Below are 14,479 nucleotides of genomic sequence, written 5' to 3' on the forward strand. Positions count from 1 at the left end.
GAGTGCCCATTTTCTGACATCCTCACCAACCCTGCATATTATCAATTTTTTGTTTCTTCTGTGAAATTTATTTTCCTGTCTGTTGCCTTGCTGTTGTTTTTCCATTGTGATGTTTGTCTTTTTCTCACTAACTTCTAGGAGCTCTTTATGTATTCTGGGTATGAATCTTTGGTTATATATGTTATAGCTATTTCCCCCCAGTTGTGTTCTGCTTCCTAGTTTTTTGAGTTTAATTTTTTACTTACTCGTTTGAGAGAGAGCATGCACAAGCAGGGGGATGGGCAGAGGGAAAGGGAAAGACAGACTTCCCACTGAGCAGGGAACCTGAAGCAGGGCCTGATCCCAGGACTCTAGGATGGTGACATGAGCACAAGACAGATGCTTAACTGATTGAGCCATCCAGGTGCCCCTCTGCTTCCTAGTTTTTACTTTATCCTTAAAATTTGAGTAATAATACTTGTCTTGAAATTTTTAATAAGAATGAAATATTATATAATAAAGAACCTAGCAGAATACCTGACATAGTAAATGTTAGTAAGTTTATGAATAACTTATATATATTATATCTTGTTATTATAATTCTCTAACTTCCTCTTATTTCTGGGAGCTTACTGTTAATATTTTTCCATTTGGCCCAAGCTTTCATCATGAGCTCATGCTCTTTCTGTTCATCTTTTTTCGGGGTAGGTTGAGTACTAACTCTCAGTACAGCCCACCCCTCTTTCCCAGATACCCCTTCTAACAAACCCCTGCTGGGACATACCTGAAATTACTGTATCACATTTGTCTTACTTTGCTTTAATCTGCATTATTAAGTAATTTTGGGCAAAGCAAACATCCTTCTTGACTGATACCAAAGAGATTAATAGGAAAAAATAATAATCACTTAGTGAAATAGCTTCTTTCACCTTAACTCTTCACTCTTAAATGCTTTTTGGGACTTGGCATTGTTTAGGACTTGCATAGTCTGCTAGACCAGAGCATGGGACTCTTCAGAGAGAAAAGGGAAGGTTGCTAAAGGTAGCAGTGCTGGGCATGTCCTATAGCATGTGATGAGCCCTGTACAGAAAGGCAAAGACTCACTTCTGGAAAAAATTGCTAGTCTTTTGGGGAAATGGAAATTTTCTAAAATTTTACTGAAAAAGGCTATATTTGTTTTAATCATTGCTTCCTTTAATGTTCTTTCAGAGTATACCTTTTAAAAAACTACTTGCTCTTGGATGTTAGATTTATCCTGGTTAATTTACACCTATGTATTTCTATGTATTTTTTGCCATTTTGAAGAAACCTACAATGTTGAATTCATATATACATAATTTTAAAGTATATATTTCATTGTTTATAATCATATTACAATTAAAATAATGTTCATATTTAATAAGTATTTAGCCCAGCATTGAAAAATCAAAATTTGGGAATAATTTTCTTTAATCTGAACAGTTAAACTGCCAAAAATTAGTGGGTTTACAACTGAATCTACTCAATATTTTTAAATTTGTTCATTCATTGATTTACTCATGAAACATTTTTGAGAAGCTGCTATGTGCCATTTCTGGGCCTTAGTTATTAAGGTTATACATATGAATAAGATACAGACTCAAGGAGTTCACATTATCATGCTATTAAAATAGATGTGGAAACTGAAAATTTAACCTGAGCAATATAAAAAACTTAATCTAAAACAGAAAATGGACCCATTACAGCTTGGAGCAAGCTGCTTAACCCTTTCAGAACTCTGAGGTCCGTAAACAGTATCACTTTCATGGATAGTAAAGGGGAGAGTTCAGCGAGATTAATCACAGTAAAGGGTGGAAGAAAGAGGGTACCCCTCTCCTGGATTGAAGAGATGAGAGTTTTCCCAAGAATTATTATCTGAAGAGGAGATGGAAAGGTTAGCCACCATTTTGATTAATATTTACAGAATATTAACAAAACTGATATTTAGATACTAAAGTTGTTTCAGGCTACATTTTACCAGTCACAAGTTAATAAAATCTTTGAAAAACAACAACAACAACAACAAATCAACAACCATAGTTTGGAGAGTGTTTACTTAAAATTATGTTGACTCATGTTTGACGTTAAGATAGTTTAATCAGTTTTAAATATGTATCCAGTTGTGGATGCCTCTTATCTGATGAGTTCATCTCCTCCGCAGTTTCGGTGTCTGAACTGCTCAGCTTCGCAAGTCTGCTCTCAGGATGGCCCTTTGTATCAGGTAAGAGGCACTCACGACTGTACATATTACTACCCTCATGATGCCTGCCAAGATGGTGACTGCTTTCATTCCAAACTCAAGTTTAAGTCATGTAACTTTGCAGAACTAATACTTGAACTACAAAACTTCATTTTTCAATTTATGTCCCCAAAGTTTCCCATTATTTGAGCTCTCTTGCATTTACCTATTTCATTTCACTGAATTATAAATGTTAAGGCCATTTATGAGTCAGAAATTTTTAATAATTACTAGTTTCAGCCCTTGAGAAATCTGCTCCATTTTGGATATCTGCTCCCTACTTAACACTTCTTTGTATAAATTTGTGTGTGTGTGTGTGTGTTTTAAATCAGTCACCCACAAGTGAAAGATAAAATACCAGATTAGAGTAAGCTCAATGACAGCAACAACCCAGTGGCACCCTGAGTCTGCTTACTAGACCCCGCCCTGTCCTTTACATGGGTCGCTCTTTGAATACAGAAACAGTAGTGGACTACATTTTAATTGGGATGATAAATTGTAGTGATGCTTCTGCCTTTAACTATAACTCATACATACATGGTTTTTTGCTTTCACTCTTGGCACTGATGTCTGTTTCCTTAGAAATAAAGATGTTCATAAACTCTGATCTAAAGTATTAGAGAACTGGAGTAAGACCAGGTTTTTAAAAATCCTCACAAATTCCCTTTTCTTTCTTCAACACTTCATAATGGATTATAGTTTTTTCAGAGTTGAACTTAAAATTAATAAGGATGTACCTTTAGCCAAAATTCAGCTAGAAATTTTCAAGGAAAAAGCTACCACTTTTTTATTTCAAGAAAATATTATGTACGTAGCTTTATACTATTTTTTAATTTTTAAATTTAAAATGTTTTTAGACTCCATGAAATGAAAAACTTTCTAGGAAACTACCAGTGGACTAAATTTATCCATGAAGAAAGAAAATTTAAATGACTAAGTCATGAAAGAAAATATTAAAGAAATATTTTCTCAAAAAATTATTTTTCTCAGAGGATACATAATTTTATGGTAATGCTGTCTCAAATTTTCAAGCAATAGATTTTCCCATTCTAAATTGTTTTAAATTATTGAAAAAGGTGGAATTCTTCCAAGCTTATTTTACAAAAGTAACATAATCATGATACCAAAAACTGATAGAGAACCCCCAACTAGAAAACAAGTTTCAAACTCATTTTTTATACAAAGATGATGAATAATATACCAAAATCATATACTAAAAGAATAAACCAAGACCAAATAATATTTTTATCAGAAATACAAGAATGGCTTAATATTGGGGGGACGGAAATAATATATATAGTAGAAACATTCTATACACACACACACACAGATATTTCAAAACCATTAGTAGATACTGAAAAGGCATTTGATAAAATTCATTATTAAGTCCCAATTTTCCCTACCAACTTCTTGTGAAAATTTTCCAAAAAACAAGTAAATTGAAATAGTACAAAGGAATATCCTTTACTTTTACTTAGAATTTTACCAATTAACATTCTGCTACATTTTCTCCCCCTTTGTTCCTTCTCTTCCCTTCTCCTCATCTTATTAATCTCTTTATAATTCTGTCTGTTGTTTCTTTGTGAAACCGTTTGAAAGTAAATTGCAAGTATCATGACAGTTGACCACTAATTATTTCAACATATATTTCCTAAGATCAAAGACTTCCTCATAAATAACCAAAATACCACTTCACACACAAGAAATTTAAATAGTATGTAAAATATTATAAAGATGTCACTTCTCCCCATAATTAGATTATGGAGTTTGATATAGGTTTCAAGCACACTTTTAGCAGATTCTTACTGAACTGAACAGAATCAGTCATTCTAAAGTTCACCAGGAAGTATAAACCAGTGTTTTTTTTTTTTAAACCAGAATTTCTGATCAGTCTCATTTGTCAGTAATCAAGCAGGGAGGTTGGGGGGTGGGGGTTGCTGACACGCACACTGCCACATGCTAAAATGTATCTTAAAGCTGAAGTAGTTAAAATAGGGACTGACTTAAAGCATAGACACAGAAATAAAAAGAACAGCACAGGAACAGACTCTCTAGTACATATGAATCTATAAAGAGTATTTCAAGTCAGTGGAGGAAAGAAAAGATTCACTTAGCAAATACCGATTGAGCACTTAACTGTGCACTGGTCACTTTTTTAGGCCCTGGGGAGACAGAAGTAAAAATAAGCAAAATTCTTCTTCCTCATAGAACTTATGCTGTAATGATGGTTAACAGATGAAAAATAAATGAGCAAAATTTGTAGTGTGAGAAGAAAAAGTAGATAAATAGAATATTTTAGGTAAGATAGCTAAGGGAAGACTTATTTGAGGTGGTGGTTCTAGATCAAAAGGAAGTGAGAGAAGTAGACATGTGTATATCTGGGATAGATGCCTTGGGCGAAGGGAATACAGTGGAAAGATCCAGAGGAGCGGTCTGTCTAGTTGCTTGAGGGTTGCAAGGAGGCCAGTGAGGCTGGACCAGAAACAGGAGTTGGTGGGTGGTGGCAGGGGTAATCAGTGAAGTTGGAATATAGATGTTGGGGGTAGGGTAGTAGGTTTTGTTTTCAATAAATTCTACTGCAACTTTTGGTGGTGGTGATGAAGATTCAATCCATACCTCACATTATAGGAGATTTTCGTGGCTTAAAGTGGTAAATATTCAAATTGATAGGAAGAAATATAAGACTGAATAATCTCTACATGGGGATGGCCTTTCTCATTGTATGTGTAAAAGGAAAGAAAGACAAACCAAGTTGACTGTTAATGTTGAAAAGTACATGGCAAAAATACCACAACTAAGGAAATATTTGCAATATAGGACAGAAATAAAGAATTCATACAAATCTGTAAGACAAAATTCACCTTTCCTTAGAAAAATGAACAAAAGACATGCTAAGAGTCACGAAAGAGGGAAACAAAACTGGCTCATCAGCATACAAAAATGGTTAATTTCTTTAGAATAAATAAAATACTATTTTATGCTTACTAAATTGCCATATTAGGAGGGAAGAAATGATAGTATTCATGATTCCTGAGGCCACTAAAGAAGTATATTCATAGTTCTTTTGGAAATGTAAAGATAGAATAACTTTCTTGAAGCCCAGGGTGACATTTATTGAAAAGGCTTTAAAAATGTATATGCTGTTTGAACTAGCAGTTCCACTTCTAAGAATCAGCCCTGATCATTGGATCAAGATTAATTTAAAATCCCAAAAACAAAACAAAAGGAATAAACTAAAACATAGGACAAAAGATTTATTGATCACTTAGGATGATTTTCCATAAAAGCATTATATTCATCCTTTTAAATAGGATAGAAATAAGTCATGGAATTTTTTTTTAAAGATTTTATTTATTTATTCATGATAGTCACACAGAGAGAGAGCAAGAGAGAGAGGCAGAGACATAGGCAGAGGGAGAAGCAGGCTCCATGCAGGGAGCTCGACGTGGGATTCGATCCCGGGTCTCCAGGATCGCGCCCTGGGCCAAAGGCAGGCGCTAAACCGCTGCGCCACCCAGGGATCCCAGTCATGGAATTTTTTAATGAAAATTAAAATTTTACATGGACAAAATTATTTTCTAAATATGTGTAGCATGATTACAGTCTTGGAAAAAAATACGTACATAGACAAAAAGACTAGAAGGATATATACTAAAATAATTATGGTAGTTCTCTTTGGATGGTGGTTATTTGAATGATTTTGCTCTTGGTGCCTTTCTATATTTTCAAAATCTATTGTGAAACCATGTTACTTTTACAATAAAAAATTTTAAAAGCAGTACATCAATGAAGATCAATGTTACCATTTTCTAAAGTTATCACATTTGAAATATATACTGTAGAAGTATCTTTTTTATTTTAGTACATGATGAGAATGAGGACTAGCAACTCTACATCAAGTAGATCTGTTGAGGGCAATCACTGAACACTAGCAGGGTGATGTGCCACATTTCATGATAGTACGTGCAGCACCATTTTACTTCAGAAAGCAAATTGAAATACAAATAGAACTTAAAAGTATACCTTTCAGTTCCCAGAATTGTAAAACTTTTCAGTAAACTTCATGTGTCGTCATAGAACAAACACAAATGGTTACTTGGAGAAAACCAAACCATTTTCAGCCAAAACCAGAGAATCCTGACCACTGATACTAAGCCATTTTACTTCACTCTCTACCTTCGTCCCAGTAGAATTGGTGATGGATTCTTCTATATATTATGGATTCTAGACCAAGTGACTTATTTGCCAAAAGTATGCAGATTCAACAGAATCCAAAATAGAAAGTAAAGCTAGGAGAGTGTTGTGACAGTGGGCAAGCTGCCACTTGGGCCAGGGATAATGAATGGGAAGTAGGAAAGTTAGGTAGGATGTCTGGGCAGCAATCTACAGCTAGCTGAGCTTCAGAAGACCCAGGGAGTGGCAGCCCGGGTGGTTCAGCGGTTTAGCGCCACCTTCAACCCAGAGCCTGATCCTGGAGACCGGGGATCCAGCGAGTCCCACATCAGGCTCCCTGCATGAAGCCTGCTTCTCCCTCTGCCTGTGTCTCTGCCCCCCGCGCCCCCCCCCCCCCCCCCGCCGCGTCTCTCATGAACAAATAAAATCTTTGAGAAAAAAAAAAAAAAAACCCAGGGATTTTTTTTTTTAAATAAAATGCAGATTCCTGTGCCCCACGACCAGATACTCTGATTCAGAAGTAACAAAATTTAAACCAAAATAGATTTAGACCATGGAAATCTTGAGAGACCGTGACTTTTACTCCAGCCCTCAGAACTGGTGGTGGCATCACCTCAAGTCCTCAACTGGGAAGGGCAAGACCTAGAAATTATTTCCACCCTCCAGTCCCATCCTAAGCTGAATGGAAAAAGACTCCAAAGACAAGTCTTCTCACTATACAGCCTAGCTATGTATGATCAGTATAGAACCTCAGTCCGTCTCCCTCATCTATATGAAAGAGTTCACAATTTCCTGTCCTGGATTTTTACATTCACCTACATCAAGATGAAGAGCTGTCAGTGACAGTTTCCGCACTTTCCTGGTTTTGTAAAAGGAGCTCCTCAAAATTTCATTTAATCTGCAGCCTTCAGAAAAGCAAAACCATTGGTTCTCCAGACCTTTCTGACTCTGTGATGTTTAGGTTCTTAAGGATACGGTCAAACTATAGGGGAAAACAGCTAAGGAAGTGGTGGGGTGGCCTGTGCTTCTCATCAGCAGGAAGCACTTCCCTCTCCAGTGTGCTGTTGTAGGATCCCTTTGCAATAGTCAAGCAATGAAGGACCATCGGAACCTTTCAATCCTGTAAGAGTCCACAGTGAACATATAACAGTATCAATGGACTGTTGAAAGGAGGTTCCACGTAGCATCTACTTGTTTTTCAGTTTTAAAGGACCATTAGAGTGTAAATGTTAAAAAGAAAAAGGTGTCAAGCTTAACTTAAAATTGTGATTTGTGAAAACTACCCCAGTTTCATAGATTCACAGCAAGACGTCTCTGTTAACTTGTGACTCAATGGCTGTCAAACGGCAGCTCTGGATAGAGTCCAGCCCCCACTCCCCCCAAGTTTCATGACTGATTGAATGAATCCCTTTATGCAGAGTCAGAGTCTTCAGGCCTCCCCTGGCCCTGCCCCTCCCTACGTGTTACAGTAGTAAGAGTCACACACCCAGCTAGTGTGACATCAGTGAGACTTTGAACTTGACTTTGTTACATATTACGGAAAACTTGACTGATTCTGAAAAAAATAGTTACCATTAAAATTAATTTTAAATTGCTATCTCTATTTAATTGTCATAATCACTAGTACCAGGAAGTAAGTATTGTAAGTTATAACCCTGCATTCTTAATATCTCATATGTAATCTTTATTGTTTTCATATAAACACAGTCTTATTCATCATCATGTTTTTATTTTATAGTCCTACCCCATGGTATTGCAGTATCGACCAAGAATTGATTTCGGTTAGACCAAGGGGCCTTGATCCCACTGAGATGAATCCTGCACTTTGTTTACTCATCAACAGATCGCACAGTGAACGGTGTGTGGACGAGAGGGACACAACCAGATTTTCAGCATGCAAATAAGGCCATTGTCTGTCTCTAAGTTGTCAGTTGCATTTATGTTGTTTCTATTAAGAGTGAACCAAGTGCCATTCTGCTACTGAACCACCCGCATAAGGTATCTGTGCTGTCTCACCATGTACCATACAAGCCAGGGTTGAAATCAGCTAGGTGTGCAGCCATGATTCAGCCTCTCGCATATCTTGCTTGCTTGTCCTGAGACTGTTCTGATGTTTGATTACACTAGTACTATGACTCAATCTGTGTGGTGTTGCAGTTTTCACATACTTAATATTTTATTAATTTTTGTTTAAAATAGAGTACTGTACAAGAAATAATTATTGTATCTTGAAGTTATTTTGTATGGGAAAGTATTTAGAAGAGTGGTTTGTGAGCCACTGTCCTGTTCTCAGTAAGCTTTTTGTGTGCAAAATAGTTCACTCTTGAGTGTTCAAGTCTTTGGGGAAGAATTCCAATTATTCTTATCATTAGAGCACATTATAGCTGTAGACATTTTAAGTCCTCCAGCGGTGTAGTCTACCAGTTGCACAGGAGGGCACATTAGCCCTCCAGGTTGAACATGTGTGTGACTCCGTGGAGACCTGAAGTTCGATTCATACCCATTCGAGACATTAACAGCTGGTCACATTTACTCTAACAAAATGGATGCATCAGTAAGGTCGACCTTTCATAATGCCTTATGAAAGCAGGTGCTGCTTCATGAAACGTCACTGTGTAGCCCTTTTTGTATATGCATCCTTATATTGTGGCTCCCATTTAACAAGTAGCGTCTCTCTTTTTAAGTTGGCCTTAGGTGAGTGTCATTGTGGCATGCAGAGGGTTATGATGATTTTAAATATTAGGATTTTTAGAGAAGATAACATTAGCCATTTTATGGATTTCAGAAGTCTCAAGGCAATTATTAATTAAAACTGTTAGTTACCTGTCACATTTCCAAACCATATGCATAAAATAGAATAAATGCAGTGTAGTAGGTAATATGCTAACCAAAATTAATGGTTTGAGGATATTTCATTTTAGATCCTGTAGTAATCAGGGGGAAACGGGATTGTTTTATACATAAATTCATTAAGGTCAGAGCTGTGATAATGTCCTTGATTTTGCAGTTTTGTTAAGTCTTCCATTCATTTTGAGGTTAGTCTGCAAGTCAAAGAAAGTCTTGTTACCTTAAATTACATGAAGAATTTTATTTTAAACCTTTTAAAATTTACAGTTTTCTTCAGAAAACTTCTTTGGAAATTAAGTTTTATTACTTGCTTCAAAATAAACAAGTTAACCTCTGAAACTTAGGAAAAATCTTGAAAGTTAGGAAAACTCTGTTTTAGAAATCTGACACGAGCACAATCTGTGTGGTACACACATAGTTTTTATAACTGTATACATTGTAGATGTGCTACATTTTCCAGTAAAATGTATCACAGATAATGCCTTCTGAATATCAAAATGCTTCTTAGAAATAACATTGTTTAACTCTAAAAAACATAAAATACAGCTAAATCTTGATGCATTTCACAACCTCTAAAAGTCTGAAACTTCCTAATTACCTTTTCCATGTGTCTTTGTTTCAAGTTAGAAAGTCAGTATTAAAGTCTTCTACTGTTTTTGTTTTGACGTCTGTGAAAAAGGTTATGGCAATGCTTTCTGAATTTCATTTTGTTAGATTGTGTTTGTGCCTGGAAGGACTCAAAAGTAGAATTTAAAAGGCAGATTTTTGTTGACACTTTAAAAACGGTTAGAATAGATCATTATATTCAACCAAAAACAATTTACTCTCCAGATGCAGAAATTATTTTGCTGTTATGAAACCCAATTCCCTGACATCCCTAAGAAATTTTAAAATTATGAATCTGTCACATCTAGGTCAGTGATTAAAATAGTGCTTTACATGTGGAAGTTAATTAACTCAAAATTAATTGAGTGTGCATTTTTAAAAACCACAAATGAGACCTGCGTGTTTTTGGGTCCCCAGCCAAAACTTACAGCCTTAAATGAGTTTTGTATACCTGATCTCTTTAAATTTGGCCTGTTGCTGCCTCCACTCCTTTAATTTCACTATTTTCCAAGGAAATATATAGGAAGCAATTATGGGATTGAGAATAGTTTTATATAAAATTCCTTTATTCAATGTTAACACGCTAACATTTTTATTGAAATGCAATGGAATATGTGCCAAAACATGTGAAAGATAACTTTATATAAAGAAGGGCATCAGTTACCAGTTAAGTTAGGGAAAGGTGCACATTTTATGATGGTCCCAAGTAATACAGTGTTACTATTAAGAACCATAGACTTCTTCAACAAACCTCTTTTGGTATATTCAACTATAATTTTCTAAGTATGGGACTACTTTCATGTCAAGCAATACACTAATTATCCCCTAAGCCAGATTATGGAATTTGCAAGAAACCAGATGCAGAAAAAATATACAGGCAACTTTTGTGGTCCATTTTATAAACTTAGGGTGCTAATAAATCTCTTTATATAAACAACCTATAGAAATAATCATCTGAATCGGCAAAATTGGAGAATCAAACTAAAATTTTTTTAATCTGTTGTTCAAAAGAACTTTAACTTCCATAAAAGATTTTATAATCTGCTTTCTCTGCCTTAGATATCAGAGACATCAGAGGGTCAAGGAACCTCAGATATAAAGGACTATGGTCCATAGATACCACTTTAGCTGGAGTGAACAGACCCATTAATAGAAAAATCAGAATACGGCCCTTTCTCTAGATTAACCAAAACACTGTTAAGTATAAGAAAATAAACTAAAAGGCTCATTGATGAGGTAATATAAGGTCATTCAGTCTGGGGTACAGGTACCTTGGGTAATGTCTTTTAATTACTTTCCTAAAAGTGTATTTCTTTAGTCTCTTTATTCATTGGAAATATGTCCCATACAAATATGCCACATTTTATAAATGTAATTAGTTTGCTCTACTACATTATATACTCTAATCTAAATTTAAGCAACTCTATAAGGGGGAAAAGTGTGTTATATAATATTGTGAACTGTTTAGCTTTATTGAAATATTTAAGAGAAAGTGCCTCATTGCTAAAGTGCATTTCTGTTTAGATTTACTGCATAAATTTTGAGTTATCTGTTCCTGTCTCTTATGAATGGTTTTGTATCTAGGCACTCATAAGTTTGAGTAATCTCTTTTTGAAAGATTTTCATAAGAAATAGAGATCACCAAAGACCTTCTGCTGTTCATTAATAACCATGGTAAGACAGAGAATTTTAACAGTTTGGAGGTTGGAATCTTTTAGGTTGCAATTTAATTTTATATAGTTAGGCAATAACCTTGAGTAACTGCTAAAATATCACCAAAGAAAGATTTGAAGCTGATTTTTGTGATGAGATCAATCAAATGGAGGTTTTTCTTGCAATAATCAGAACACACTTCCTTTCAAATATGTCCCTTGTTTTCCCAGCACCACTTGATAGGTCTTAGGAAATCCTCAAAGATGAGAAAGAGATAAACACCACAATTGGCTTTCCCTTGGATGCAAGTGGAAGAAATGGATCCTCTGAAAAGAAAACTGAAATGGAGATTTTAATTCGAATTTGAGAAGCTCTTTAATTCATTTCATGCAGCCCATATAAACTAAAATTATGCTTATTTAGTTCCTGGATTCTTAATAACATGAGAAATTTTATTAAAGGCAGACTTTGGTAGAAATGCTGACCATGCTTACATGTATAGAAAATAGTACATTCTATTGGATTTACATAAGTAAATGCTTTTTTTTTCTTTTTCTGGTATTCAAAAGCAAATTTTTCATAAAGGCTTTTTTTTTCCCCCTAAAAAGTAACTCTTTGGCCTATTTCTCAGTGATTACTTTGTAATTAGAATTTAGCCATATAGCCAAACTTTGACAAAATGGGTCCCAGATCAAGAGTGTATACATCAAGTTAAGCATTGCCCTCCCACCCTTCTCCTTGGGAGCTTACCCTGTCACCATCTTGAAGGTAAGGCTTACATGATGCAGTCCTTCTGGTAGCTGGGTAAGCTTCTCGGATGCTCTCTGCTACATACTCTGGTTTATCATAAGGAATCGTCCAGCAGGCTAAGCTTTATACCAAGATGTTAGTTATAGGAATTACAAAAATGAATGAGTTTGCCATAACTTTAATGTTTGGGACTAGAAACAAAAACATGAAAATGTTAGTAATACTTTTAAGATATAGATATATATCCCTGCAATAAGGAACATAACATGTATGCCACATCTGGTCTATGAAAAACTGAAAAATATTAAAGAAGAGCTCAGAAACCCCTTTGAAAGCACAAAATAACCAACCAGTTTTGGATTTACTTGATATACCTAGTTCTACATGTAGTATTTCAGTGGAAAAAACATCAGGTTGAAAGTTCATTAAAATGTATGTACTTAAATATACATTATAAGATTTTCATGGTTTTCTTTTTCTCAAAGCAAAGGCATTTTCCCAATAATTTAAAATGATTCTCTTCCTTGTGTAGTCTTCACAAGTAGTGTGTTTACTATCCTCACTGTATTTGCAAATAGAATTAAAATGCTTGAGTACTTCCTTTTCAGAAAGTTATGAAATTAAACAAATATAATTTATTTTAAATGCTCATTCATATATGTATACCCATTATGCCCCTTTTTCTAGGATTCAATACTAAGACATTGATCTGAAATGCCTTTATCTTTAAATATAGAATCAAGTGAAACAGAGATGTTAAAATACTGGGTCTAGTTTGCTTCCATCTTTTAGAGCTTCGTGGCGTAAGAAACTAACCTAGAACAAATGAAGATTAAATATTCCTGGGCAATGTAGAGCTAGTAAACAGATTATCCCTAGACTTCACCTCAGGCCACTGGAGCAGAAGTTCTACACACTAGAAATGTAATGGGATCAGCCTAACATTTTGGGGGTTCGGTTTTCTTTTGCTGTATTTTTTAGAATGGGGATGGGGGCCTAAGTGTCCTTACGAAGCTGCGGCCCATGACAAGAGCTTGTGGGAGGGCGCCAGCCTTCCGCTGCGCTCCTGCACCTGGCAGCGCAACAGCAAAGCACCAGTTTTTAATCAAGCAGCCCTCACATTAAATAAAACCATCATAGAATCTATTGTACAGTTATGTTGCTAATTTTCCTTTGAAATATAAAATATTTTAAGCTTTTTTTGTCAAAAGTGGTAACATCTTAATACAAATAAAAACCTTTTTGTGGTTGTAAGATTTAGCTTATAAATCATTCAAATTGAAGTGAAAGATTACCAGGTCATTGTTAATGACTTAGTCTATTAAGAATATATGTATTTTTGTAAAGGAAAAGCACTTGTAGATATTTAATCAGTACAAGATATATGTCTGTTTTGCAGAAAATAAAATGCTGCTTAGAGATTCTCTTTAAATATTTTTTATTTTTGTGCTCAAATGTATTTTCTGTTGATCAATGGAATGTTCTGTATAAAAGCTGTATGGTTGTACCGTTGGGCTAGATTCTTTTGTTTTTTAAAATCTGGACTTAGCCAAGTATATTTGACCATGTTAAAAATAGTATCTTTGTTATTAAAATTTTGATTGCATAATTTATTGTTGTCTGTCATCCTCAATATTAGTTGTAGGTCGCAGCCTCAATTTCTACTGTAGCAAATTTTATTAAAATTTGTTGAATATTTGAGATCATAGCTACTCTCTCAAGACTCTTGAGCTGCTTAGTTTTAAGACAGTAGGCTGCCCCTCAAGGAATACTTGAGGTCTGCACACACACATATGCTTTAGAACAATTTCTTATTTTGTTAGCTTAATCAAATCTAAATAACCCTTTGAAAGTAACTGAGTATCAAAAAAAGGCCCAAGTGAATTAAAAGCCAGACTGCTTTCTTCGGCCAGTTAGAGAACAGTTCTGTGTTATTACCCCTGTGTGTTCTTGCCCCAGGAGTTCAAACTAGGCTAACGTCAGGGCTTGGAGTCGGGGTGTGACAGTGATTCAGCTCTCTCCCCCATTGTCCCGTTGGCACCGGAGCTCTGTCTGATATTACTAGCTAGAAGTGGAGGTGGCTCGAAACCCCAGGCCATGGAAGGAGAGGTGGAAGGTAGCAGCCTCTGGGCATGGTTTGCCTCTCTTCCTTTTAGCCTCACCCTGTTCAAGGCCATTGCAAGATGGGAAAAAACACGGAGGACCGTGCATGGG

The 14,479-nt window shown here is 35.4% G+C and overlaps 1 protein-coding gene across 5 annotated transcripts in view; it reads left to right on the forward strand.

Annotated features, from left to right (window-relative positions):
* Nucleotides 1-13,876, forward strand: part of PCGF5 (polycomb group ring finger 5) — a 127,505-nt gene extending 113,629 nt beyond the window's left edge. For 4 of the 5 annotated variants that reach the window (XR_005380416.1, XM_038578180.1, XM_038578179.1 and 1 more), the window contains 2 exons: nt 2,159-2,218; nt 8,148-13,876. Coding sequence is in view for 4 of the 5 variants with exons in the window: in XM_038578180.1 (XP_038434108.1) it covers nt 2,159-2,218; nt 8,148-8,195 (108 nt within the window). In the remaining variant the exon portion in view is untranslated. The remainder of the gene's footprint in view (nt 1-2,158; nt 2,219-8,147) is intronic. The other variant, XM_038578181.1, reaches the window with a different exon arrangement.
* Nucleotides 13,877-14,479: the final 603 nt, after the last annotated feature.

Source organism: Canis lupus, chromosome 28, assembly GCF_011100685.1.
Source record: "Canis lupus familiaris isolate Mischka breed German Shepherd chromosome 28, alternate assembly UU_Cfam_GSD_1.0, whole genome shotgun sequence".
NCBI lineage: Eukaryota > Metazoa > Chordata > Mammalia > Carnivora > Canidae > Canis > Canis lupus.